The 26,806-nt window shown below is 43.6% G+C and overlaps 1 protein-coding gene across 1 annotated transcript; it reads right to left on the bottom strand.

Annotated features, from left to right (window-relative positions):
* Nucleotides 1-7,450: 7,450 nt before the first annotated feature.
* On the bottom strand, nt 7,451-26,074 carry crtac1b (cartilage acidic protein 1b). The gene is made up of 15 exons (XM_041947823.1): nt 25,990-26,074; nt 22,699-22,889; nt 21,573-21,769; nt 21,042-21,178; nt 17,855-18,011; nt 15,593-15,727; nt 15,305-15,447; nt 12,152-12,288; nt 10,463-10,545; nt 10,131-10,231; nt 9,863-10,031; nt 8,761-8,906; nt 8,099-8,141; nt 7,859-8,002; nt 7,451-7,578 (listed from the first exon to the last, which is right to left on the bottom strand). Exons 2-15 carry the CDS (start codon nt 22,881-22,883, stop codon nt 7,451-7,453), a joined length of 1,905 nt encoding a protein of 634 aa, XP_041803757.1. The 5' UTR covers nt 22,884-22,889; nt 25,990-26,074.
* Between the last annotated feature and the right edge of the window lie 732 nt (nt 26,075-26,806).

The raw sequence follows: 26,806 nt of genomic DNA, 5'->3' as shown, positions 1-26,806 counted from the left end.
GCTGCATGAGAATGACACTGGAGATATGTGCACCATGTCTGTGTGCTCAAATTTGAAGCTATGACTCAGTGGGAGTTTGATTTTGGATGGTAATCCTAGCCTATGCCTCGCGTCTCTCCCGTAGCACCCCTCCCGTCAACCCACAACTGCACTGCCTGGGGAGGCGCGCCTCAGTTTGAGAAACTGCAAACTATCTGCTCAGCACCAGACGTTACCCAGACAAAGGTGGTGAACATAAAGGAGCATTTAGCAGGTAAACAGACAGAAATTTCCCTCCCGAGGTGGTGGAGACCAAAACAGAGCTAAATGAGATGTTGGAAGGAATGTTGGACTGAAGTTCATCAGGTGGACGTAAAAACTCCAAATGAATAATGATGTTGTCCCTTTACTGCTAGATGCTTAAATTTCCCATGTTTGCAAACGCTGTATCACCATATAAACTTTATAAGGTGGTAATATGTGAATGTTTTGTGTCGGTAGACCTTCTCGATCTTTTGCACCGGTGACTGCTTTTTGTATCTGTGTGTGTGTGTGTGTGCATGTGTGTATAAGAGGCATACAGTAGATCCATCATAGCCTGCTCATAAGGCTAAAAATTAGCGATAACGTTCTGGCAGATGCTGAGGCTTAGCGAAGATCACAGGAGGAAAGACAGCGGTGAGAGTGAGCTGATATTTTCTCAAAGACAGCAGAGGAGTGAAGAAACATCTCAACACCTGTGGGGAAAGGTCACTCTCACGCTAACAAGCCCCTCTCTCCCTCCACACAGACCCCCTTTGTTCCTGAAAATCTGTTTCCCCCCACCGTCTGCTGCAGGTTGTTGCCGCAATTGTTTTGAGTTTCCAAGTTTTAAAATTCCTCGTCCTTTGGCTGCACGACACTTCGTCTGTCCGTTCTACTTCCTCCGCGCCCTTCCTGCTCTTTCATTCCTTGTTCTCTAAACAGGAAAAAAAAAGTGGCCTGCTTTACCTTTTCCACAATTTGTTTTCTGTCTGAGTCACGGATATCCAGGAGGGAAAAAAAGTATTTCTGGTATTGATTGGTTAAAATGTTTATTCCTGCAAATGACAGAAAAATCAGAATCCCACCGCTGCCTCTGTGTTCCGAAAACATTTTGACTGGCAGCAGCGCCTGGCAAACGCAGAGAAGTCATTATAGTAAGGTTTGCAATTGTGTGCTTGCATGTAAAGCATCAAACACGGAGCCCCTCAGGAGAAGCTCCTGGCATCAGAGGAAAGTGGGGCCTGTTGCTGCAAGGAGGATGCTCACTCCTGCATTCTGCTCTTGAAACTCATCTGCGACTGGAATCGCACACAAGTACACATTTACTTCAAGTCCCTGAACAAAACTAACAAAACAACAGGAATTCAGTCAAATGAAATGATTTGTTAACTCCGGCAGTCTACCGCAGAGTCTCATGAGGCATCACAACTCTGGCTGTGCTCGCTCAGGCCCACCAAACATTTATCCACTTCTGCCCAAATTCAAGATCACGGTGAGTTATGATTGTGCATTAAACCGCTGTGCAGAAACAGAGATTCAGTGCTGCTGCTCCCTACATCCTGTAGTCAAAACCCCACCCACGCACAGACGCTTTTGGCTTACATGTGCATGTTGTATCTGATTTTTAACATTTGTTTTGAAATTCTGCTGTGAAAACCACAGTAAAGAGATGCTCTTTGAGGAAAACTGCAGGGTTTGTCTGTGTTTTGGCCACACTTGATTTATTGTGCTTAGGCCTGTTTTGGCGACTCTCTCTTTAAATCGATTTTTTTCCCCCACTAGCCTGTTGGCTTTGGCATGAACATCCGCTCAGTTTGCTTAACCTCAGTGTGATTGACAGCGCTTGTGTTGTATTTGCCGCTGGAGCTCCCCCAAACGCAGCCCATAATGCGACACGAAAACCCCAACTTTAGCATCCGAGGCCGGAAACGTGTGGTTCCAGTTAAAATGTCACTTGTGATCACCTCGGTTAATTGTGAGACAGAGGTTATTGTGTGTCGTTCTCTTTAGATCTGTTACTAAAGGCAAATAAATGGTGCTGTGTCAGTCACTGCCCCTCTAACTACTTTTAAAATGTTGAACGGAAACAGGGATGAAAGATCACAGACGCAAAGCTTTGAAACAATGTTTTTCACACCAGACAGAACACGCATGGCCGAAAGCAGGGATCAGTCAAAAAGAGATACTCAAATGAGAGAATACACCTCACTCAGACTACGTATGCAACACGTGTTAGTTTATGACTGACATGCAATGTGGTGTTTGGATAAATGGCAGTAGATGCAAGCTAGCTCTAAACTATACGTGCATATGTGTGGCGTATATGAATGCATGTGCACAAGTTTGCATTTGTGTGTGTTGCATGAAGCCTGGAGCATGTTAAATAGACTATTGCACCTTTGGCCACATGAAGTAGTCCCATTACCTTAAGCAAAACCAGTAATCTCACAGCATCCACACACAGATGTATTTTGTCTGAAAGCAACACCGAGTTGAGCTCATCTGTGCTGAGTTTACAAGTTCATGTCTTTGTAAGTCAGGTGGATGGCGGATGGCACACTTCTTTTTTGTTTATTGTTGTTGTTGATCTTTATTCTTAAAAGGTAATAATCAGCCACATTAAAGTTGCACTCCAACCAAGTTTAATGTCGGCATCTGGAAACAACATCTCAAAAAAGAAGCCCAAGCAGAGGAGGAAACACGAGGCGTCAGACGACCACACACGTTAAAAACAATCCCTGAGGTTCACACAGCTTCTTTGGAAGAGAAGTTGAGGGCAAATTGTAAAATTAATAAAACAAACTGACTTATTTGTTTAAATCTGACCGACTGTGCTTGCACACAGATTTTCTGTGCCATGAGGGGATGCTACCAACATTTTGGATGATTCAGATATCTGTCCAAGCTCTCGGCTTGTTTACAACCTGTGCTATCATCTGACTCCTGTTTCTCGCTCCCTCAGACTTTGTTGTAGTGATGTTGCCATGCTCCCAGGTTTCAGCAGTTTCTTTAGTGAGTTCAGTGTTATTATAAAGGATAATGCCCATTGCATACTGGGAAATGTTCCAGCCTCTTGTCACACTGTAGATAAAGAAAAGGAATGATTCATTTAATAATTGTTACTGAATTATCTTTAACATGTTAAGCTTGAAATTGGCAACAATTACGATAACCTACTGAACAGCCGGCTGTTGCACGTGATGCCGTTCATGCTCAAGTGGTTGCTGCAGTAGCTTAATCTGTAATGTCACTGACCTGTTTTAGTGTTCAGGCACAGTGAAATGAGTCAAATAAATTGGAACTGACTTCAGGTGTGCTCGTGCAATTATAAACAGGAAGGATGAAGCATTTGTTTTATGCGTCCTTACTGGAATTAGGCCTGCGCTGGCCGGAAGACACAGGAGACCGGAGTTAGCACGCTGCAGTACTCGTGAAGCTCTGATAAACAAGCTCAGTTGTTTGCATCAGGGAAAAGAGAAAGAGAAAATAAACATACAGCGCATGTTCTCCGGCTGTAGCTAAAAAAATGGCCACTACAGTGTATACATCCACAATTACACATTTTCTCTTCTGCTCTCCTTCCGCTCCATTTTTCTGGTCATTTCCGTGCAGCGCAAATATTTTCTTAACGTATCCTGCTGTGTCTGATCTTCTGCCATGCTCTGTGACCGGTTCGTGGCGTTTCTACGTTGTGCAACTGCTGTGTGTGGGACATTTAGTAATTAGTGGTCTGAAGCACAAAAAAAGGCTTTCGGATTATTTCTCCACATGGAGCACATGCCCACACGCAAACAGGCTGCACACACACACACACACACACACACTGAGCATTGTGTTCCAGGTTTTATTTTTCACAGGGACATCTCCACTTGCAGTTGATTTCAGCAGAGAGAAACACAGCTGGAGCTTCTGGGACACAAACAATGCAGCGGCAATGACCGTGCCAGACACACACACACATACACACACACACACTGGACATCATTCAGTCACACTGTTCAGCAACAGAACGCAGTTTCATGTAAAGCTTACCTTTTCCTCAGTGGAGTCTGGTCTGTAATTGTAATTGCCGATAAGGTGTCATTTCTCTACCTTTTCTGTAGTTCAGTTCTTCCACTCTACCCCAAAAATGTGCAATTGTAATTCCAGTTATGTCTAAAGTGGTTGAGCGAAGTAATCCATCACTGTGAATACTGCGTTTTCATTTATTTTCTTCAGCATTACCTCATACTTTGAATAAACTCCAGTTTCACTGGACACAGAAAAGCTTCGTATCTGCATTGAGTCTTGTATGACTGTGAAAACTGTGATTTTCAAACAGGCCCTGCACGTTTGAACAGGAGAGCAGATACAGTGAATCCTGTACACAGTATGGATAGTTGCATATTGCATGTACATATAGTTGTCAAGTCAACCTTTAGTGGAACCCTCGCTCTGTTTACAAACTTCAGAATTAGCTGAAATGCCACAAACCATTTCAAAACATTTTTAGGAAAAGATACAAACTAGATTCACACGACCATGTCTTTGACAGGAAAGGACTACACTGATTCAGGAGAATGTGAGCAGAAAACATGTGTATGTCCTCTTTAAGCGTGCAGTTTTGATAAACCCTTGTGGATCGTATTGTTCATGCAAACTGTGAGCTTCCATATCAGTCCTATGTGATGCAGTTCGAGTCTGACCCCAGAGCGCGTTTCAGACGACAAAAAAAGGTTTCCAATCTGTCCGTACAACAACATCTTTACAGCAACCTCAGCTGAACCTCTGCATCTTTGAGTGAGAATTTCTTAGCAAGCAGATTCAAATATTGAACTTGAGTGGACGCGATCTTGCTGAACCCTTCGTAACTCTCACTCTCCACAGATTCTTTGGCTTGCACAGAGAGCATGACAACATCGTCAGTCTGGATCCAGCAGAGATCCGTGGTGAGTAATTTTAATTGCTTTAACACATCCATCATCATTTGTTTATTAGCTTTTCATGCTCTGATGCCTCTTAGTTTTCATTAAAAATGTCTCTGAGAGAAAGAAGCTCGGTCTCTAAGTCTCAGCTGAAATGTTTGATATTTACAGGTGGCATCTGTGGTCTGGGTCCAACTCATTAGCAAGCTCAGGGACTGATGTCAAGGGCCCGAGTTCGGTGCTCTATCTTAAATGGAATGTGTGAGGTTTTTGGCTAAAAATTTCCAAAAAATATAACACTTGCCTCAGCAAGTGGATAGGGAGAAATCCATGAATCACACACACACACACACACACAGTCACTACTCTGGAGGACTGTACAGGCCAGCACTTGTTGTTGACGAATCTACCCCCGCTATGACAGTGATCATGATCTAAAACTGGATAAGTTGGGAATTGTGTTGCACTGTTTCTGCACTGGGACCGCTGTGAGGAGAATTGACGCTCCCCTGCAGAATAAGAAGAAGGCAAAAATCTGTCAGTCCCTTGTGGAGGACAGCGTCTCCACTTCTTGCGCATCTCTTCTGCCGAAATGTTTATTCATTTGCTAAAAAGTTTCCAGAAGCAGGTGGCAAATGAGCACTAAGTAAGAAATGAAGCATTTTGTGTGTTTTATGCATTTTGCTGCACTAAGTCGAGGGCTTCAGCGTGAACGCTACGTTAAACAAAGAGAAGACGAAAAGAATCAGCTCACACACATTAGAGTAATGAGGGAAGTGAAGTTAGCTTCAGTTTACTGCCCCAGATGTTCACCCCTTCTTCCTTTTCATTGCGACCTCGTCTTTATTTCAATTAAATATTTGAGCTGATGTTTATTTAATATCACATTCACAAGATATTTTGGATTTTTCTTACTGTCAACAAATCCCTTTAAAAGAACAAAATCCGCAATTAATTGACTCTACTAACAAGTGCTGCCACAATAATTTATTCCACTGTGCCAGACCTAAATTGTTGTTTAAACATTATTAAAAACACATCAGTGAGCCACAGACTCACATGTTCCTTCATTACACTGCAGTCCATTCTGAGTTATGTACATAGTCCTGCAGCTCTAAATATATTTAGTCCCGTTTGAGTGACATTTGCTAAAAACTACATTCCCCAGCTGTTTAAGGAAATCATCCATTAAGAAATGAATTTTTAAAGAATGAATTTGTTTGCAAAGTGTTCAGTAGGGAGTGATGGTCTGGAGTCAGAGTGCCACAGACAGCGCAGGGAGCAGTTAACAGACGAATGCATTATTGATTTTTTTCCTTAATGTGATTTGTCGACAAAAACAAAAATACTAAATATCCCCAGCCTTATGAGTTAAAGTTTTATATTTAGTGGGAAATGATTTATAAATTAAAAAAACGTGTTTAATAAATTATGGATTCAAGTACACTTTCTAGCTACTGTGCTTCAACTTTAAATTTTTTAGCTTTTAAATAGTCAGGAAATTACGGTAGATTTATCTGCACTATAGTGAGCTTAGTGTGAAATGCCATATTAAATGGACGGGTGAGTTTTGTTTCAGAAAATCCAAACCTTTTTCATTTTGTCTTTTTGTTCTTGTCACCTGGCCATTATTTCATTTAAATGGGGAAATAAGCAATAAAAGCTCATTTAGCACGAGCCATATTAGCAGTACATATTGTAAGCTGAGGCTCATTTAAAATTTACAACTTAAAGTTGTACATGAAGTGGAAAATGATTTGAAAACTGCTCAGTCAATTATGATGAGCTTAGGTACACCTTCTAGCTGCTGCACCTAATGTACTTAATCTTGTGCTCACACACACACACACACACACACACACATACATACATGTGTGTTTATATTCTCCACTGTGCTGTTGTATTATTCATAGGTAACAAAATGTAACCTACCATCGGAGACAGATGGTCTGGCATATGTTCTTCTACCCGAGCGCCTCTTTGGACACACACACATACACACACATAACCTAAAGCTCGGAGACCTGGAGTTCCTCAGCATCCCAGTAAGCCCATAATAAGAATAAGAGTGACATTGTAAGGATTAGCAATGTGGCATTGTGGAGATACAGATGGGGCCTCAGCGTGTCACTAATGAATGTGGTCTGTGGAGCCAGTGGCTCAGCTTGCTGTACAGTATGTGCAGTGGTTTATATGCTGCAGCTCCACTTATTGACTTGGCCTCAGTTCAGGTCCCACTAAGATAAGTGCCAGGTGATGACGTGAGGGTTCTGCGGGTGTGACACAGTTAGCTCTGAACCCCGTAGCTCCCAGCGAGCATGCTCCCTGTGTGTTTCTTTATAGTCCAGAGGGGGCCGGGAGCCAAGAGGTGACACATAGCAGTGGTGAGCAGGGGGCAAGACTATGAATAACTGGTGGAAAAAAGATAGCAGAGATCCACAGAGGAGAAGGAGGAGTAGATCAGTGGAAAGTTCGCTCCGAGAGTTTCTGTACATCCCCATTTAGCAGTGGAGAGAGTTGTGAAGGGGAGAAGACAGTTACAGCTACAGTAGTCCAGTCTGGAGATGGGTAGAGATGAGGGGTAGCACAGAGGCGAAGAGCAGCCAAAAAGAAAGGCCCGACCACTTGCGGTCCCCGGAAGACCGTGTCCCCCCGAAGTAAGCCACCTGGGCTGCAGAGACAGAGGCGACACAGAGGGCAGGGAAAAGTTAGCCAACATCTGCGTCTTTACGGCCGAACGGGAGCTCATTCACATGGGGGAGTTAGTCATGCAAGACAGCGGGGTGCAGAGAGGGGGCACAGCCAGAGGAATGCTAGCACCTCTAAGCCTTTGCTCAAAACCAGAGTAATTAAGGCAGCTTAAGTCCTCTGGTTCTCTGGCAGTGCTTCCTTTGTTCTCCTGATCGAGGTAATCCAGCTAAGTCTACCTTGACTCTGCCAGGACCACTCACCCACACAGGCTGACCCATCATCGTTGGGCTCAAAGCCCTGGTTGCATCTCCTCTTGGCGCGGCACTTATAGCTGCCATAGGTGTTGGTGCAGACGGGGCGGTCAGAGGGACACACAGAGGGGAACTGGGTACACTCATCTTCATCTGAGGGAAGGGGGGGGCGAAGGAAGGAAAGACACTCTTGAGTTTAAACGAGGACATGAGTATTGAGCTGAGGAACAGATAAATCTGTGCACTTACCTGTGCAGCGGCCATTCTCATTCAGGGCAAACCCATGACCACACTGTAAGACACAAGCAGTCCAGTTAGAAACATCTGAATAAAAATCCTTTACAGCCACTATGTGACCCCACAGACAGGTGACCAATAAAGTAAAACCTGGTTAAATGAGCGGAGAAACATTACCAATGCAGATGCTTCCTCTCAGGTCGGGCATTTTGCTGGCAGTGTTTGGAGCATTAGAGAAGGGTTATTGCTAATCCTCATATGTTCGGTTTTCCTTTAATTTGTCACCCACCTGTAGAATTCTTAAATTAATGAGACCATAAGGTTTTGTTTGTAGAAAAAGTAGATAATCCCCATGAAAATTTGTGAGGTCTATGCATGGCCAGGTTAACCTGGTCCCTATCGACCCCACGTTCTTCCCACTTTCTGTACAATGTGTACAGTTTTGTGCTGATCTTAAGTTTGGTGTGTTGGTATTTGTCTAAACTCAAATGAACTGCAGAATGTGCAATAATATAAGCACAAAGCTACATATACTGTATGATCAAGGTGTAAAACCAGTAAACTGAGAGTTTTGGAGCCTCTGAGCAGTTACCTGTCTGGTTTGTGCATCTGTTTCTGCCCCTTCATCTCAGTGCAACATTTCTCCAGATGATAAGAATTTAGGATTACTGTACCTCTATTTCCACAGTAGGAGTGACTTCCTCCTCATCTCTTGGATAGTGGATCTCCAGCACAGAGTTGACGTCTGAAGGTTCCAGGGGTCGGGCCACTGAGCGGCCGTCTGGCCAGTACACCTCAACATTGGTGGCCACATCCTTACCTGGTCAGACACACAGCACAGACGCAACACACACAGAGGAACGTATGTCTCACACAGTTCAGTAGAAGCTTTCTCCTTCCTCTCCTTAGGAAGACAGAGTGGCACTCTCCTCTTACTCTCCTCTTTCCATTAACTATTTTAATCAGGCGTAGAGAAAGCCCCTCTCCAGAGGGCCTCTGCAGGCCTTAATTAAAGTGGCATTTCTAATGTAAACAGATCTTGAGTTACCTTGCCAGACAGTGATCTGCTCAGCAGGTGTTCTGCCTGAGAGCCAAAGAATATTTCACCTGTTCTGCACCCGCATGATGCCCTCTCATTAAGTGGTGGGGAGCGTATCTCGCATGTCGACCGGTGGAAAGTTTGCTCTTAGAGTGTGTTATGAGTAATCAGGCAGTAAAAGTGAGATGATCTGTGCTTGGGCCAGGTCCCAGGTACCAGGCCTGGATGACCACCAGCTGACACTCCTGTGGGGGCAGAAAGAGCTGGTTCCAGGCTGGCTTCCAGCTGCAGCACCTGTCCCCCATCTCTCGCTGCTTTGTCCACTCAGCTCCCTGCCACAAACAGTTCAGTCTCCCATGGGTGTCTAATAACGCTGGAGGTAGTGAAACAATGCTTTCAGAGCCTCCATTTTCCTTCACACTGCTGTTCTCTTTAAAGCTCATTCTCTCCATTTAGCAAGCTGAGGCAAGCAGCTGAAATGGTTAGTTAATGAATCGATTAATCAATCGAAAAATGCCAAACTTTTGCTGAAATTTGAGAATTTGCTGCTTTTTCCCAGTTTCATGTTACTGTAAAGTAAACGTTGTTGGGTTTTAGGCTGTGGGTTAAACAATTTTTCATAGCTAAAACAATTAATCTGAAAATTAATTCCAAAATATATACTCATTTTTTGCAGCTCTAGCAGAGAAGCAGTTGGCTACAAGGTTACAGTTCAGTATGTGCAATAAAAACTTTACCCAGGCCAAAGTGGGCAACAGGCTCCATCTCACACAGGTACCCAGAGCCACCATCGATGATCCGTGTGTGTGGGCCGCTTTTTTTAGTGTAAACCACCACTTTAGCTCCTCTGGCAAAAGCACCAAATTTGGTCCGGGGAATCACCCGCAGCCAGGAGTTAGTGGTGCCCTGAGACACAGGCAGAATGAGAGAAAAAGGAGGGTTTGGGTTAAGATCACACTGTCAAGCAGCATGTTGAGGCTTTTAAGATGTCTCCCAAGCTCTCACCTGGTTGACTTTGTAGACAGAGAGCGGCTGTGCTGCACTTTCACCGTGAGAGACCAGCAGTTCCAGACGCCCGTCACCATCAAAGTCTGCGGCTACAGCTCCTGGAGAGCCATCACAGTAATGATGCGGCTAAACACTTCAGGAAACAGGCTGCACATCATTTATTATCGTCACGCAGGGAGACACAGTCGTGGAACTCATTACGTGGAGGGCTTTTTTCTTTTATGAGGCACATGAGGAAACTCCCTCGTGGAACTCTGGTGCCACCTAATGGGGAGATCATGGAACAGCAGCTACATGTCATGGTTCAGAGTCTGCTCTACCACACTCACCAGTTCCCCGTCCTTCAGGCTCTGACGCCTCCCCGACGTTCAGCTCCTCTATCTGGGGGTCTCCGTGCTCTCTCCTGCTCACCCTGTCAAATCCACATCGCAGCAGTTACCCATCAAATCACTATAAAACATTAAAACCATGACCAGTACAAAAATACAAGCAGTGTTGGATTGTAACTAATTAACCCAAGTATTGTACAATTTTGAGGTACTTGTACTTTACATGAGTATTTCCATTTTATGCTACTTCATTCTACCACTTCACTTCAGCTTTACTGTCACACTTTATTTGGCAATTAATTGGCAAATGGTCACGAGTTAATCTCCAAACTAAGATTGTACATACAAAACATATGATCAGATCATAAAATATGACAAATTGTTATAAAATACCCAACAGTTTATAAGGCAGGTAAAATCAGGTCCCCTCGACCAGCAGTATTAAACAATGACAATACTTCCATATTGCAGTACATTTCCAGTTACTACTTTAGCTCAAGTAAAGGGTCTCAATACTTTTTCCACAACTGTATCTAAGACTCAAATGTCTAATCTAACGTGGCATGCAGAATATAAGTAAACAGTAACTATGAAGTCGTCGTATTTGTAATGCCACATGCTATATACGACATGGTTAGCCCGCATAGACTGCACATTATATGATATATTATATGTTTATTAGTATTTGTTGACACATACTTAATGCAATATGATTTTTAAAATTAAATCATTGTTGATTTTCAATTATTTATTAGTGATTTTTATGGTTTAATCTGATTGTAAATTTCATCTTTCTGCAAACACAACTTCTTTGTTGTCCCTTATAAATAAATGGACTTGACTACATTACCAGCTTTAATCACAAAGTATTTTTATATCCAAGTTTCTTTAAGTTATAATATCTTTTCACAGCCCACTAATGTGCTGATCCTGGCTGTTAAACCCCCTCAGCTCAGCTAAATATTGATTAGTTGTATTGAATTAATTAGCTTGGGCACAATAGTTTGAGCTTGTTTTTTTTTCAGTGCCAGAAAGCAGAGTTAAATTAGCTGATTCATCTCCATACTAGACAATGGCGGTGCCACGGGCTGCGGAGCCGTGACCCCTGTCAGACCCTCATCGTGTCCAGAAAGCCAAATTCTCCTCCAGTCACCTGGTGTGCGGGAGTATTCTGATCCAGGACTCTCTGGGGCTTACACTGATCATTGATATTCAGTATGAATTGACCCACCAGCTCATGTCAACATTCACCGTGACTTCTGCATCCTGTTCACAAAAATATGCCAGATCAGATGTTTATTCAGACAGGATGAGTTTATTCTACTATTAAGTCCCAATAATTGATATGTATCATATACAGAGCTGAGTTCATTAATATTATCTAGAGAGGAAGCCAAACCGTGAGCCAAAAAGAGACCTAAAACTGTCTTAATGAAAGATTCATTCATGTGTGGAGGAGGAGGCGGGATGCCAGACTAGATAAGTATCCTTGGCTGGGAATTTGAAATTCTTCTCAGCTTCTAAGCCCAGTTTTAGAATATTAAATCAAGACACAAGAGCAGTTCATTAAGCTCATCACCAAGCTGCTATTGAAACTTACCATCATACTTGTACAACATGTGTGTATGCATGTATGAGTGTGTGTGTGTGTGTGTATGTGTGTGTGTGTGTGTGTGTCTGGGTGAGTACCTAAAAAGCCTGTTGGCGGAGGGGCCCCGGTAGGCGATATTATTAAAGAAGACTTCCAGCTCGTTGTCATTGTCAAAGTCTGCAGTGATGACAGTGCGAACCGGGGACGGCATGGAAAACTTCTGGGATGCGATGTCCTGAAAACAAAGCAAACATGGCACGTCAGTGAAACACATGCACACACTCACATATACATGTACAGAAGTCAAAAACACGCAAGTTTGTTTTAGTTTTCCAATGGGGGGAAATGCGTCAAATGTCTTTCTAGCAGTTCAAAACAAATTAGAAAATACAGCAGCAGTGATCACAAAGTAATCATAACTGATCAATCACAATTCTTAAAAAATTCTCACTTTACCTGTGCTGCAGGTGTCTTTCTTGCCATGCTCATCACATATTTGTGCACAGGGACAGTTATTTCACACCTAAACGTCCTGGCTTTCCCTCATGTAAATCTGTTTTCTTTTCTTTTCTTTTTCGAATGAATGCTGTTCTAATTTAACTATTGCTCTTGTATTTTGGGGGGTAAGAGCTTGGTTTGGGGTTATTCAGTAATACAACACTGTTACTCCATATGCTAAGGAGAGCGTATTCTAAAATGCAATTCTGAAATTTGCTTGCAGTCAGGGGTTAACGGAACTACACTGCTGCAGAAAAACACAGAAAAAGTTGCAATTTAACTGCCAAGTCAACTCTTAGAAGCGCAGTTTTAGATTAGAGTCATGTATCAGCAGAGGAAGTCCACAAAGTGAGGATTTTCACTTGAGTCTAATTTTATTACAGCTAGCATCCTATTTGTGTTCAGTCCGACATGTGGGCAGGTGGTGCGAGTTGAGCCAATAGCTGGAAAGACTGTTCCATAACACGAAGGTCACAAGTTCATTCTCCACAACACACATCAATGATGCAGTCCTTGGGTTAGACACTGATCTGTCATCTCACTGTAAGTCACCCCGGCCAAGACTTTCTTTTAAAGCCTAAAAATAAGAACGAAGGCCAGTTTTACATCCTCGGGCGTCAGATCATCACTGGACTGCAGCTCTCCTGCCCCAAAAAGTCTCCTCAGCAGAGGAGCTTTTGCACGAGAAAGTAACGGATATCTCATCGCTTCGCTGACACGGTGATAAGTCGGGAAGAGTTATAGAGCAGCCCTTCACTCCCTTCAGTATTTACTCCCTGTTTTAATTATAAGGCTCATAAAGCCGGTGGGGGGGAGGGCGAACAGTGACCTTCTGCTTCTCAGGTGAAGGAGAGGGGATGGCCAACTGAGGCCATGAGGGAGGGAGGGAGGGACCCTTCTAAATTTACTATATTATTAGGTGGATGAGTAGATGTTCCATAAGGAAAAGGAAAGGCACTGTCACCAAACAAACATGGAGCACAGAAATATGAGATTTACAGGAAAAGAGGGGAGAAAGATCAGAGTAGTGTGATTTTGTATTAAGATGGTAATTATTCAAAACTTTTGTGGATTTCTCACAACAAGGTATTGGTTGATTTTTCTATATAAATAATATAGAAATGTGTTTTTTAGTTGTGTACTTTTAGTATTTTACTACAATGCTTTATGACAAAAATGTGATTGCTCGGAATAATGGTCTAAATAATAGACTATTATTAGAGAGAACTTCTAAACTCAACCTCCTTATAGGCTATATATAGAAATTGCAACTGTGATGAAAGTAAAACTTCTAGTGAGACCTTTTCCTTTTCTTTAAATCCATATTAGATGTGTGTGGGTGTGTTTTTGCGTGTGTGTGTGCATGTTAAACCTATTGCTAAGAAAACCTGGGCAATAGATTTTAATTAAAGCACAAACAGGCCTAATCGGCACTTTCCACAACCCATGCAAGCTGCTGTTTCAGCCCAATTTAATTAGCGGTTTACTGGAGTGATACAACAGCTTCATTATGCATGCCAAAGGTCAACACGGCTCGTAGGAGTGTCAGCTTGTGTGGAGGGAAGGGGTATAAAATGTGTTGTGGGCTTGTGATTTAACAATCTTTAAAAAGTGGGAAAAAAAAAAAAACGTCGGCTGGCTAATTCAATTTGTCTTCTGTGTGTTTGTGTGTGTATTAGAGAGAAATGTGTGTGTGTGTGTGTGTGTGTGTCACGCTGATGGAACTGTCTCTGGGCTAAGCATCACACATTAACCCCTTATTTGACCCCTATAAAGATGTCTCCTGTGACGTTTATCTCTTTGGTAAAAGATGCAGCCGCAGGTGCTGACAGATAGATCACCGAGCACAAAACTCCCAAGATTTACACGCAGCCAAGCTCGTCCCTGTCTCTGCCGCTCTTAACTGTACTACACAAACACGTGTACACTGCTGGCTGTCTCACAGGAGTTGTGTAGTCGACGATTCATTAAATCACTGCCCGTCCGTCTTTAAATCCCACTCAGTCCCAAAGTGCGCCAGCACTGACGAGCGCTAATTCACCAGCCAGCCGTTAGCATCGATAACTCTGTGATTCACGGAGTTAATGGGTGAGATTTGCTGTCTTTGTGCTGCTTGTTCATTAGTCATTGATTGTGGAGAGAGGAGATGAAGAGAGAAGCAGCACCTCGCTCCGCTGCCTACAGTCCACATGAACACTTTCCAAAATGCAGCATTTTCTTTGACCTTTTGTCCACGCAGACCTGTGCGAACTAGGCAGAAAACTCCATGGTTAGATACCACTAGAGGTATGTGACATATGTATTTTGTCATTTGGGTCAGCTGACCCTTTGATAAATAAGTAAAAGTCTCAGCATGCTTCAAACAAAGCGACTGTGAGAATGTGTCTTGGCATATGAAACCTTCCTCTTGGTGGTGGAATCTGAACAGAGGCAATCAGACAATCGTACCCACTTTCTGCAACGGGCCAGGCGTGCAGAGCTGTGAAAGTTATTACAGTTTGTCTCCTTTTTTGTCACTCTTTTCTTCTACCTATTTCTGAAATTTGTTTGTATGTACAACCACACGTGTGTGCTCATATGCTCATATGCTCATGTGTTCTGTCTTTTCACATTACCTTCAGGTGTGAACATTTGAAAACAGGCAGTATTTACACTTTTAGTGTAAATGTTCATTGAAAAGATCCTGAGACCTTTAAACCAACATTGATACCTTACATTTTTGTGTAATTATTGGTGAACATGTTTGGTCCCACCTTAAACTTCTGTTTGCGGTTATTCAGCTGTATGTACAGGCGGTGAGGTCCATTCCAGTTCCCGTAGACGATGTCTGTCTTGCCGTCACGGTTGAAGTCTCCCAGAGCGACCCCTCTGCCATGCTGCATGGGGTCCTCCACACCTACAGGAATATGGTAATACCAACCTGTTGTCATTCCCAGGTCGTCAGATACCAAAGTTTTGTAACTGTTATAAAATGAAGTGCGCCTTCTGTATTGTTTTTGCACCAGATTCACATGAACTGATCGAGAAACTGTTCCCCTCACCAGCCTGCTGCGCCACATCAGTAAAAGTTCCATCTCCGTTGTTCCTGAACAGGAAATTGGGTCCATACTCGTTGTCACAAAACACATCAGACAGGCTTTGGCTGACAATGGGCCCCACCACGACACCTCGCCCTCCTGCACAGAGACAGAGAGACGATGCTCGGCGGTGACAGAGAGTTAAGCATTGAAGAAGGGGGGTCGACGGAGAAAAAAGGAAGCAGGGTCGGTGGGACAAGAGAGAGAAGGGGGGGAGAGATCAGCTCCATAACGAAAGTGAACGGCGAGAGATCATTACTGTCTTTCCAAGCCATTTCCTCTAAGCAGGGCAGGTCTTTCTGCTGACACAGACGCTGACTCTGATGGGCTTCACACACACAAACAGGCACAAATACAAAACACACAAACACATGCTGAGACTCTTTCGCATTGACGGTAACTTTCTTCTTATGAAAAGATCGTTGTGACCATTCAACACTTTCTCAAGATCACCCCGAGATTTTCAATGACATTCTATGAAGTGAAGTGTCTCATCTGAGACCAGCGGACTCTAATTATGGAGTTGAAAGGGCTGTGATTGGCCCGCCAGTATGCGGAGTCAGTGCTGTGAGTCAGGACTCGCTCCTGATTTACTAGCCCACTCCATCAGCCCAGACAAATATCACTCGCCCCCTATGGCCATAAACCACTAATGTCTCTCCAGAGATATGTAACCATTAGATATACAACTTCACTGACTGTCCCTCTGCTCTGATTAACGGCAGTTTGATGACAAAGCCATCTACCGTACATCATTCACAGCGGCTCTGGGCCTGCCCACTCTGCCCCCCCAGTGGCTTAGATGACGTCCTGCATGCAAAAGGACCCACAGATGATGAAGATTGATTCTATTATGCTCAGATCCAAAGTCGTCTGCCATTTCCAAAACTTACCCGGACATCAGCGTCAAGGACTTTTCGGTGGTTACAATAAAGTATCGTACAGCAGCATTTTTTACTCACAACGATATCTATCATGAAAGCAACAGATCACAATGGAATCGTTCATTTTGGCATTTATTGTCCTCCTCTTCTATATCGAAGGAGATATCCATCACAGGGTTAAATCAAGTGTTGATCCAAGCAAGGGTAGTGAGCTGAGGTGTGGCCATGGATTCCAGTGCTGCGTTTGAAGTAAATAATCAATCTCCGTTTCAAAAAGTAATTCCTTTGCTCAGTTCAATTAAGATCTTTGTGTTGCCACAAATGTGAGAGATTTAGCAGTAAGGCTTTTACGAGACCAATAAAAACACATTAAAAATTTAAGACAACAGGAGGCATTAAAATAATGAACACAATGCACACAATTAAAGAGAACAAAATGCAGTAAAAACTGCAGTTTTGGTGTGAACTGAGAGCAGTTTATGGGATGAATTAGAATTACTGCACATGGAATAAATGGAAATTTGATCCTGTTGCACCTAATTTTCAGGAGCCTGAGTAGTCTTTACAAAGAGGACGATGTGGAATTATTAAACTGGATTTTGGGTGATTTGTAATCTAAAAATGTCTGAGAAGGAAGGCTGCGTCTCACCAGACTGATTTTACTGGCCACTCTGGCAGTGTCGCCTCGCTTCCTGTTTTGACCTCTTAAATCCCTTTAGAAACCAATCAGTAGGAGTGATTCCATGACCAGTTTGTAAAATAACGCCAGCAACTTCCTGTCAACGTTAAAAACATTAACCTCTGCAGAAAATACTGTCTTTGCTCCCCTCTCTGGGGTCTCCGACTGAGCTGGTTGCACATAAAATACAAAGCGCTGTAGCGGCGGGCGCATACATACGTTCACAGCCTCAGAAGTGTGGGGGAATCACACCAGGCTGTGATAGATGCCATCTCTGGGCCGTTGAGCTGGTCTGATGTATGTGTGTGTCGCCCTTCGCTTCCCTGTGACTTTGACTGGAGTAAACAGCTGACGGGGCCAAAAGAGCCCACAAACTCTTCCCCCTCGCTCTCCTGTCCTCTCTTTCTTCCCTCACGCTTACACTCGTCATGTTCTCTTTCTTTCTCTCACCTGGCAACCCTCCAACTCTCCCTTACTCACCTTCCATCTGTACTGAAGTCCTATATTTCAGACGCTATGGGTACAAGCAACAAGCACATGCTCCCCTGCAGATGTCTGTGTAAATCAGGCTGAAGGTCCTGTGGTGCTGAATGATCTTAAAGCCTGGATGTACGTCACACACAGACACACACACTAACACACACATCATTTCTTCATACCTACCGGTGAACTTGTTGACTCCGGCCTGCTCTGCCACATTGGAGAGGGCGATGACGCCCTGTGAAAGGTCACTCGCTACCTCGTCCATTTCTATGAGAGCATGAGGGCCCACGTTGCCACTGGCATAGTTAGCTATGTAGATAGCATAACGGCCTGTACCCTGGGAAAAAACAAATATGGTTTACATTTATTAATATATCTATGAATGTACTGTGCTTATATATGTAATATACTTCGCATGAAACACCACGGCCTGACTTATAGCTGGATGGGAGTTGGACAAAAAACTTTTTTTGTTGTCGAGCTGCTTGCTGCCACCCAAGTACAGCATATAAAGTAGAATTTAATTTGTGGTGCCCACGGCATTTAAAAATAGTTTTTAAACAATTCTTTGGAACTCCTTTAACCACAGTAACAAGGATTCACCTCATTAGTACATGAGTGGAGGCAGAAATTTTACAAAACAGGTTTTTTGTTTGTTGAAAAAAAAAAAAAGATGATATGGCAAATGTAACAGCAAACAGCTGCTTATTTACACATCCAGCAGTTAAGAGCAACCATTGACAGTATAATAAGTGGGCAGAGCTTCTGGGTCTGAAAGGTGGAGCCAATGCAGAGGTGCCTTAAACAGGCCTTCTTTCTTATGTCCAGCAGGGGGCGACTCCACTGGTTGCCAAAATAAGTCAGATTGTATGTAAACTTATGAGAAAATAACTCTACTTGTCACTTAATTAATTTCCTCAGTAAACATTTTCTTAATTTATGTCTCAGTTGCTAGTCTTTCAGCATTATGCTCATTTTGGAAATTATGGTATGGGAGTAAAATAGATGATAATGCAGGATATGTGTGCGTGTTCTCAGATTCTCAGTCAGATCCGATCAGGAGAGAGAGGTATTAATGGCAAGAGGCTCCAAAACAGCAGTCCACAAACCAACAGTGACCTTACCGAGGCTCTGTCCACTATTATCATTCCTTTGGTATCATATTCTATAGCTCTGTTTTTGGTCTCTACCAACTCCTATCTGACTCTTTAGCTGCTAAATGCTTCACTGTGTTCAACAGCTAGTTCTAACTGTGTTTATCTGCGGTTTGCTGCTGATCAGCTTGTGTATAATGAGTTTTTAGAGCTTTTTAGTTGAAAACAGCTGCCTGCTGCTGCCTAAAAACAATACTACAAGAGCAGTGAGAGTGAATTAAAACAGTAAAGTTGTGGCCGCACGGCTAAACAATGACCTGACACTCACTATAAAGCTCCATAAAGTTGAAGGGAGCTACAGATTCAATTCTCTGTAGTCTCACCACATCGAGTGACCTCTTGCTCATTGTCATTTGATACAATGGTATTCTAAAACATTAGAGTAGTTTAAAACCATCTTTTTTTTATTCTTTTGGTATTTTTGTGAATATTGTGATCAGTTTCACCTTCTCCCAATCCAACCTTTTCTCTCCCCTTTATCTCCCTCTACCCTGTTTCCTACCCTTTACCCCCTTTCCCTCAGCCTCTCTCCCGACTCCTTCCTCTGCCTCCCTTTGGAGATTAATTTCACACTCCATTATCAGTCAGAGTCCCTGCAGACACAAACTCACAGACGGAACCACACTAATAGACTACACACTCAATTCCAATGAGATTTCCCACCAGGCCTTACATATTTCAATCAATACAAACACATGCACGCATGCAAACGCACACACGTACCCGCCATTTCACCATTTGTGATATCTTTAGTGTATTTTTCACAGGACAAGAAAAGTAAATGGGTCTAGTTGATGTAAATGTCATAAGGTGTCACATTATGGCCTGCTGAGGAGGGAGGAGGGGGTTGCACCTACACACACACACACACACACACACACACACACACTCAGGCAAAATGAGAATGAACTACAATGAAAGACCTGAAGGCCACTGGCAGTTACTTAACAAACTTAAAAGTCAACGATTTTTCAATAAGTCTTCACCCAAGGCTAATTTCTGTCACTGGGATTGGCATTGTGAATAGTGTGACATGCATGCCTGCAAAGTGCATGCTGGTGCAGGGCTATGTGACTGCATGCCCTTTACATCAGTCTTTACCGCTATCACTGAAAAGCCTGAATAATCTAATTTTGTTTTCACAGGAAATATACGTGGTGCATTTTATCAACCGTATTTCAATTATTCTGGCTTTTAAAATCCACTTATTTTCAGAGGCTCCATCCTGCCTCCCAGCGCAAAGTGAGCCAATCCATCAGTTCAGCGCGAGACCCCTCAATATGTCAACTTCATCAGTTTGTATAAGACTAATGATGGGACGTCACTTTCAAGGAGACTGGGAGGGATGAAACAGTTGGATGAATAATTAGCCCTCTTTTTTCTGACTGATAACGCTTTATTTATGAGCACAGGAGGACACAATAGCTACCTAGCCAACTATACAACATGCTTTGATTTTGGCCTGTTTAACCTGCTGTTCCAAATCTCTGCTAATAAAACTTGCTCAGCAATAGGAATATGTTTTCTCCCTCTCTGTCAGTCTGCTGGAACGAGCATGGAAGAGCACACATCAGGGTTTTGGCTTCCTCTAAAAGCATTATGCCATTAAAAGCAGATATCTTTCCAATCGGTTTGGCAGCTGCACAACCTATCAGTGCTCAGCGAGATGGGACTGTGGTTAAAAAAATCTATTGTAATCCCTACTGTCCTCTTCCCACTATTACTTTCTTTATCCCATCCCCTGATTGGAAGAGAGAACTGTACGCGTGTGTGCGAGATAAGAGACAAAGAAAGAGTGTGAGCGTGTCAGTCAGAGAGGGGAAAAAAGCGAGTAAAGGAGGTGGAAAGAAGAAGAAAACAATGGGAAAGGGACAGAGAGAATGAGAGAAAATGCTATGGGTAGAAAGCCGTAGTGTGCAGTCATCACTCCTCCCCTCGTACGATGTTCTATAAAACAAACGAGCCCTGGCTTCTGTAATTACACTGGTGCGATGGACAGAAGAGAGAAAATGGCACACCATTCCCCCAAATGAACTGTCATAGCACATGGTGAGAAGGGCGGCGTAGGCAGGGCATGAGTTATCACTGGTAAACAAACAGAAGCACCCATGCATGTACGCAGAAGACACTCTGGGGAGTTTTTGTGTGTGCGTGGTGTGGATCTGCATATACTCTCCTCTCTGCTTGCGTTTGTGTGTGTGTGCGTGTAGTACCTTCCTGTCCACACAGGCCACTGAGCGCCCGGCCATACGGTTGGCTACGTCTCTGTGTTCGTTAATGTCGTCGTTCAGCAGATCTTCAAAACGTCCATTACGGAACTTAAACAGCTTGTCAGAATACGTTGCCCGACCTTGATGTGGAGAGATGCAGAGTTCAGGAGAGGCAAAGATTGTGCGGAGAGTTAAGAGGTGTTACGCAACACAAGAACTGTGGGTGACTGGAAGCAGAGGAGCAGTTTGCGGCGGCTGCGAGTGACCTCTAACATTTTTATAAAAATGATAGAGGTGAGGTGTTGTAGTTTTGGCAGTGCACGCTCCGTAGCTCTCAGATTGATTAATAGCAGCACAAAGCTTATCTGTTATCTGATGAGGACTCAGATGAGATAAGCTTAATATCTGCATACTGATTCTCTTGCTTTGTCTCTTTGTGCGAGACAGGAGGTACAAAAGAGTGTGTGCACAAATGCGTTTGTCAAGTATTCTTATGACAGTGTATATGTGTGTGTGTGAAAAAATGTACTGTACCAGAGAAGGCGTTATTGGTGTTTAGGACATAAATCTCCTCGCGGCCGTCTCCATCGATGTCGCACGCTGTCACTCCGATGGCGTTGCCTTGACGGTCTCTCAGGGCGTAGAACGGGGAGCTTCGGTTGTCAACGGCGATGTTGACAAGCCTTTTCTTCTCCTTGTCGTACTTCAGCACCAGGTTTGGGCCGTTGTAGCTGTCAACAGGCACCAATGGGAAGCTGTTACATCTTCATTACATAAGACTGTCAGCAGGAATCTAAATCACAGAGGGCCACTTTTGTTCTACATTCAATGAGAACAAATTAAGGCTTTTATAATTGGCCAAGCTGTAATTCACTACAAATTCTATATTATCTTCATGGTGCAAATGACATCAATCGTCTTGTTATTGCAACAGGAGGGTGAAGCAGCGGCTTGCCGTCAAAATCCATTTGTGCCAAAATAATAAAGCTCCACAGACGTTTGGATATACATTACATAAGCTGTGAGGGACACAGAAAAGAGGCCGCAAGGAGGGTAAAAATGTGACCTATCAACAGTCTCCTCTGCTCTGACTGTTAACGTGGACATACATCACTGTGGTATAAACTAAAACTCTCCATCCTTAGATTCTCCCCATCTCTACTGTGAGGTTCTGTGAGGCCCTCCTGTCCAGGATAACTGCTGAACAGGATATCTAGGCTAAGTGACGTTTATTAAGCAGGGTCATTTTGGTCCCTCTATATTCTGTTAAGCACTGAGAAATTCATTACTGCTTCACTGGATATAGGCAGGCTTGCCAAACTGTTCCCATCACAGACGCGCTATCCAATCACATCCATTTTCATCAGCTGAGTGAGCCTCAGGGCGCACTCACTGTCTCTGGTCTTTTACTCTTTCGCCTTTGTCTTCAACCTTTAGCTTGGTAAATGACAGTGCACTTTCATTTTAGCCGCCGATTTAGAGTTGGATATTACTCAGTAGTTAATTAATTGCTTTAATTGCGCGTGATGAAAAAGAAATGAGTGTGCTTGTAACACTGTGAAAAGAACAAGGGGACATAAGGGCCTTAGGATTCACAAGGCTTGAATTAAACTTTGAGAAGCAAAATAGTTTTACACAGCCTCCCTTCCCCCTTTCTCACCCAGCTACAAACATCTCCAGGTCTCCGTCCCCGTCCACGTCAGTGACGGCCACGCCGTAGTTGAGCTGGGTGGGGTTGTTGTCATAGTCGGGAGGAAGGACGGTCTTGGTTATGGCCGAGAACATGGGCTCCGATCGCTGAGCCGAGGAGAGGGCAGGCAGGAACAAAACCAGCCGCAACAACATCCTCACCTACAGGGAAGAACAGGAGGCTGCCATCATGCTGTTTATTGTCTCACAGCTCCAAAACACCTCTCCCACTTTTTCTTTCTCAAATGAATTTCCCACAGATTTCACATGTGGTGAGATAAAGTGCAGCAACAACACAAGTCTGGACTCAAAAGTAGAAAAAAGCTACCAAGAACACCAACACCTTTCGAGAATAAAATAAAAACTTGTACAAGTCGTACACTTGCAAACTGCAACACACGCCGTTGTTGCTAATTCTCCACATCCATCGCGAGGCGAACATCAGCAGATCGTTGGCAGAGCGTTCTGCTATGCTCAGACATAAAGATGAAGATATACCACCACAATCAGCGGCGTTCTGCAGGGTTAGATCTGAACAACCCATCACAGGCAGACAGGCTGAGGAAACGCAGGACAGAAAATCCATACATGGAGCAAGGCATTAGCCAGAGGCCAAGTGAGCACAGAGGAAACCAATATGACCTGACATAACAGACCTGAGGCGCTGCTTCCTCAGAGACGGGTACCAACTCTAAGCTGGGAGAGCTTTTCTTTTTGGGATAAAAGGGGCTGTGATGTGTCCTTTTAGCGGTCAGTAGATAAAAGGTGAACGCAGAGGAATTGATCCAATCGAATTGTGAAGTGCGGGCAGGTAGAGCTGTGGTTCCTGATGCTCAAACCGAAAAGAGGCAAGAGAAACATGGCTGAGGGGAGAAGGGAAAGAGGAAGGTCACCCTTCTTAAGGCTAAAACAAAACGCTCATCACCAGCAGCACTGCAAAACTCAACACACACACACTACACACACACGCTAAATGGCATTTGCGAGCTGACAACTTGATTTGCTCTGCTTGTGGATTTATGAACGCAGCCTTCATCATAGCGCTCATTGCACCTGTAATGTCACTGGGCCGCTCCCATCCCTGCTTCCACGCCGCTGCAGCTTCTCCCTTTCCGCTGCGAGCGTCCAGGTGATGTATGGCTCTTTAACATCTCCTTCAACAATTCAATTTGAGATAAAAACCGCACTGCTGTTTGAGTAATACTCTCAAAAGAGCGTCGGCAGGGAGAGGAAGCACCTCCACTGACACCTGCAGAAATACGGCCAGCTAATGCTAGCTCTCCTGGCAGGCAGCGCGGCGATAACGCTGCCTGGTCGAGATGTAGACTGTGGCTGTTTGCAAGAAGGGTTAATTAACAAACACTGGGAGCTCAAGATGAGGGAGTTTCTCCCCATTAGCGCAGAGTGTAATGACAAATGAGCTAAAAGGTTCCAGACTGCACAAAGCAGCTTTACAGACTTGCTCTTATAGTGCATGTTAGAAAGGGGCAGTGAGGTATAAATTAAAAGGAGGAGGATAAGGAAACTTGAAAAGTAAAAAGAAGAGCGTATTGGGAAAGGGTACACTCTTTGTGGGATGTATTTTTATGTGAACATGCACCTGGAGCAGCCTTTTAAATTGGTAAAATAGAGGACAAAACAGCTACTTTTAGATGATACAGTCTCTGCAACAAACTCACAGGTGGGCGGCTGAACTTTAACATCCACACAAATGCTTAAATAAAAGAGGGGGCTTTATTCCTGCTGTACTGCACCAGGGCAGTGGGCATATTTCCCTTCATCAAAAGTCTGAGGAAAACAGAGGAAAAGTCAAGTATTCCCAATAATTCGGCCACAATGAGTGGTAATGAGATAGAAGATGGGTGTCGAAAAAGGACAAATGAGTGCTTGGAACTGTTGGGTCCCAGCCTGATAAAATGGTGGGGTACTACGTTATCCAGTCAAGGACATACAACCACTTTGCCTCACGTTCACTGCGGTAAACCTCCCCCTTCTTCATTCGCCAAGTAAAGTTGCAATGTGACTTTTCTTTAAGCAACAATTCACAAAACAATTGATGCACTCACTGTGGTCTACGTAGCATCTGCAGGGTCAACAACAAGCCGTTCCACTATAACAACATGAGGCATCAAACCAAGTCATTTGCAGGAAAACAGTCAAAGACCATGAAATAGCCACTGGAAAATAAAAACTGTTGTTTGAAGCAGAGAAATGTCTTCGATGCGGTTATTTATGTTGGCATTAAGAGGCCATTACCACAGCGTGCAACATCAGCATGTGCTTTCTGGAGCGTTCAAGCCCAGCTCTGATCCTGATAACACTGCGACAAAGAGCCAGCAACATCTTCCGATTCAAACACACACTTCCAGGAGCTCTTCTCTGTGAAGGACACCCTCACTGCAGAACACACACACACGCACACACACACAAAAGTGCTGTGCCAGTGAATTATACTTAGCAGTCACTCTGAACAATCAACAATTGCCATTAATGTTAGGCTCCAGTTCATCCATCATTTACCACAATGAACATCAGACAATTAAACACCTCATTCCAGCAGAGACACACAGTGCAACAGCTCATTACAACGCCTCATCTGCTCCACAACAAAACACTTTATCAACACATTTAAACATCTGACATGTCAGGAACAAAACTCCATGAAAACAGTGACGACAGCTTTTGCGGAAAGTTGCACTCTTGAATTTATCAATCAGACGATGCATGAAACTGAACAACTTTTAAATTTATGACCATGTGAAATAATAGTACGGATCTACAGTCTGAAGCTAGATGAGATGCACAACTTTAAATGAATATAATAAATGCGTTAATTATTAAAAAATAAGAAACAAGAAAAGATCAGAAGAAATGTGCAACCATGAGAACAATCTTTTTGAAACAGGGATAGTTGCTGCAATGAAGAGTCTGTGTGGAAAAGACAGGTGCGGTCTTTTCTTTCTGCTCATCGGCAGCTTGTTTTTCCTTTTCTTTGTCTTTTTAATCCACTTTGTGTGAGGCAGCACTTCATTCCCGTGGCGTTACTTTAGGTGATGATATAACAGCATCACGACCTATCTGCCTGTCTGACAACTGATAAGCGAGCGTCTGACTCGGAACTCGTGATTTGCTCTGGCGAGAAAAGTTGCGTTCAAGTTTCTATCGGCTCTCTCCGCAGCGGATCCCGGCGGAGCGCTTTCACGGTCCTCCTGAACCGGGCGGAGGGCAGCAGCCTCGGCCGCAAGCAAACTCAGGTACTCACAGATGCAGAGACGCTCGGAAACTCCCGACAAAATCCTCCAGCGGCTGACAGCGAGGAGAGAGAGGGAGGAAGAGAGAGGAGCGGTCGGCTAATTGTGCTGCGGATGCCGCAGTTATCTCAAGGGTTTTTTTTCCCACTTATCCCCTTTACACAACTTCCAAAAGATTTGCTTTATGAAATCACTTGTGTGGCGTTTGAGCCAATCGCGGGGCAGCTCGCGAGATGTTTAAACGCGTAACCAATAACAGGGCTGGGGACCGGTGGGTGGGCGTGTCCCCAGGTGTTCATTATGGCGCGGCAGCGGAGCGCAGCTGGGATCGGGATGCGGAGCTGGTCCAGACGGGATTCTCCGACTCCTGCCCCATCCACGTGCGACAATACATTTTATTTTGTTTTTACTTTTTCTCTCCTTTAAAAACAACAAGGATTAATAGATGTCATGACATTTTTTTTATTTCTATTAGCTTCTGACTATGAGTGCAGATCAAAACTCATTAAGGTTTACTGGCATAAAATCTGGATGCATGTGCAGTTGTGTGGTCTATTCCCCCCAAATATTCAAATTTATATGTGGCTATTCTTATTTCAACTAAAAATAAGAAAAACTACTTATTGGTCCTTTAAGGTAGTGACTTTGATACATCAATTACCTCAATGAACAAAAACGAGGTGATTAAAGTAATTAAATGCACACTTACAAATGAAAGGATGGGTTCTTAAATTGCCTCCTTGACATTATCTAAGAGGAGCCAGAGAGCTGTTTCAGCTCTCTTTGAGGAATAAAAGTTAGAAAGCAACAGCATCGCATTTGCATAAA

Source organism: Chelmon rostratus, chromosome 11 (genome assembly GCF_017976325.1).
Source record: "Chelmon rostratus isolate fCheRos1 chromosome 11, fCheRos1.pri, whole genome shotgun sequence".
In the NCBI taxonomy this organism is placed as follows: Eukaryota; Metazoa; Chordata; class Actinopteri; order Chaetodontiformes; family Chaetodontidae; genus Chelmon; species Chelmon rostratus.
This window is presented reverse-complemented; position numbering and strand designations above follow the sequence as displayed.

Coding starts and splice junctions, on each gene's coding strand:
- crtac1b (XM_041947823.1), bottom strand. CDS start 22,883: ATGTTGTTGCGGCTGGTTTTGTTCCTGCCTGCCCTCTCCTCGGCTCAG. Junction 10,546..12,151: donor TCCGCCAACAGGCTTTTTAG/GTACTCACCCAG, acceptor TGGATTTGACAG/GGTGAGCAGGAGAGAGCACG. Junction 10,032..10,130: donor CTGTCTACAAAGTCAACCAG/GTGAGAGCTTGG, acceptor CCTGTGTCTCAG/GGCACCACTAACTCCTGGCT.